Consider the following 2,500-nt stretch of genomic DNA (forward strand, 5'->3'; position numbering starts at 1 on the left):
CAAACACTCTATAGTAATGATTACTATCACAATATAGATCTATTTAACACTGTTACTGAACAAACACTATATAGTAATGATTACTATCACAATATAGAGCTATTTAACACTGATACTGAACAAACACTCTATAGTAATGATTACTATCACAATATAGATCTATTTAACACTGTTACTGAACAAACACTCTATAGTAATGATTACTATCACAATATAGAGCTATTTAACACTGTTACTGAACAAACACTCTATAGTAATGATTACTATCACAATATAGATCTATTTAACACTGTTACTGAACAAACACTCTATAGTAATGATTACTATCACAATATAGATCTATTTAACACTGTTACTGAACAAACACTCTATAGCAATGATTACTATCACAATATAGATCTATTTAACACTGTTACTGAACAAACACTCTATAGTAATGATTACTATCACAATATAGATCTATTTAACACTGTTACTGAACAAACACTCTATAGCAATGATTACTATCACAATATAGATCTATTTAACACTGTTACTGAACAAACACTCTATAGTAATGATTACTATCACAATATAGAGCTATTTAACACTGTTACTGAACAAACACTCTATAGAAATGATTACTATCACAATATAGATCTATTTAACACTGTTACTGAACAAACACTCTATAGTAATGATTACTATCACAATATAGAGCTATTTAACACTGTTACTGAACAAACACTCTATAGTAATGATTACTATCACAATATAGATCTATTTAACACTGTTACTGAACAAACACTCTATAGTAATGATTACTATCACAATATAGAGCTATTTAACACTGTTACTGAACAAACACTCTATAGTAATGATTACTATCACAATATAGATCTATTTAACACTGTTACTGAACAAACACTCTATAGTAATGATTACTATCACAATATAGAGCTATTTAACACTGTTACTGAACAAACACTCTATAGTAATGATTACTATCACAATATAGATCTATTTAACACTGTTACTGAACAAACACTCTATAGTAATGATTACTATCACAATATAGAGCTATTTAACACTGTTACTGAACAAACACTCTATAGTAATGATTACTATCACAATATAGAGCTATTTAACACTGTTACTGAACAAACACTCTATAGTAATGATTACTATCACAATATAGAGCTATTTAACACTGTTACTGAACAAACACTCTATAGTAATGATTACTATCACAATATAGATCTATTTAACACTGTTACTGAACAAACACTCTATAGTAATGATTACTATCACAATATAGAGCTATTTAACACTGTTACTGAACAAACACTCTATAGTAATGATTACTATCACAATATAGAGCTATTTAACACTGTTACTGAACAAACACTCTATAGTAATGATTACTATCACAATATAGAGCTATTTAACACTGTTACTGAACAAACACTCTATAGTAATGATTACTATCACAATATAGATCTATTTAACACTGTTACTGAACAAACACTCTATAGTAATGATTACTATCACAATATAGAGCTATTTAACACTGTTACTGAACAAACACTCTATAGTAATGATTACTATCACAATATAGATCTATTTAACACTGTTACTGAACAAACACTCTATAGTAATGATTACTATCACAATATAGAGCTATTTAACACTGTTACTGAACAAACACTCTATAGTAATGATTACTATCACAATATAGATCTATTTAACACTGTTACTGAACAAACACTCTATAGTAATGATTACTATCACAATATAGATCTATTAACAATTATTCAGATGATATTTATTACTGTCTGTCTGTATGTTTTTTCTCTCTCTCTCTCTCTCTCTCTCTCTCTCTCTCTCTCTCTCTCTCTCTCTCTCTCTCTCTCTCTCTCTCTCTCTCTCTCTCTAGGCCAGGTGTTTGTACCGTCCACTCTGGCTCCTCCCACACAGGCACGGGTCAGAGACTGCCTGACCAATCACGGCGTGGATTACGTCGGCGACCTCTCGGTGACCCTGGGAGGCCACGCCTGCCTGCCGTGGGCGTCGCCTGTGGCGACCAGCCACAGCAAGGGCAAGGAGTTCCTCCCCGAGGTCAGGTTGCTAGGCAACAAGTGTCGCAACCCTGACGACGACCCCGAGGGTACCTGGTGCTTCGTAGAGGTCAACGGGAATGTGACCTTAGACTACTGTGACCTTGACCTCTGTGGTAAATATACTACTATTATACTATAAAATATAATATAAAATATACTGTAAAATACATAAATACTACCCCCTCTGTGGTAAATAAACTACTATTATACTATAAAATATAATATAAAATATACTGTAAAATACATAAATACTACCCCCTCTGTGGTAAATATACTACTATTATACTATAAAATATATAAAATACATAAATACTACCCCCTCTGTGGTAAATAAACTACTATTATACTATAAAATATAATATAAAATATACTGTAAAATACATAAATACTACCCCCTCTGT

The 2,500-nt window shown here is 31.6% G+C and overlaps 1 protein-coding gene across 1 annotated transcript in view; it reads left to right on the forward strand.

The window, feature by feature from the left end:
- The window catches only part of f2 (coagulation factor II (thrombin)), a gene marked incomplete at its 5' end in the record, with an annotated part of 21,922 nt that overhangs the window by 11,017 nt on the left and 8,405 nt on the right, over nucleotides 1-2,500 (forward strand). Inside the window, one exon of the mRNA XM_080423089.1 lies at nucleotides 1,916-2,212. Within this exon, the coding sequence (XP_080279215.1) occupies nucleotides 1,916-2,212 (297 nt within the window). The remainder of the gene's footprint in view (nucleotides 1-1,915; nucleotides 2,213-2,500) is intronic.

The sequence above is a fragment of the Gymnoscopelus braueri genome, assembly GCF_963280865.1.
Source record: "Gymnoscopelus braueri genome assembly, chromosome: 24".
NCBI lineage: Eukaryota > Metazoa > Chordata > Actinopteri > Myctophiformes > Myctophidae > Gymnoscopelus > Gymnoscopelus braueri.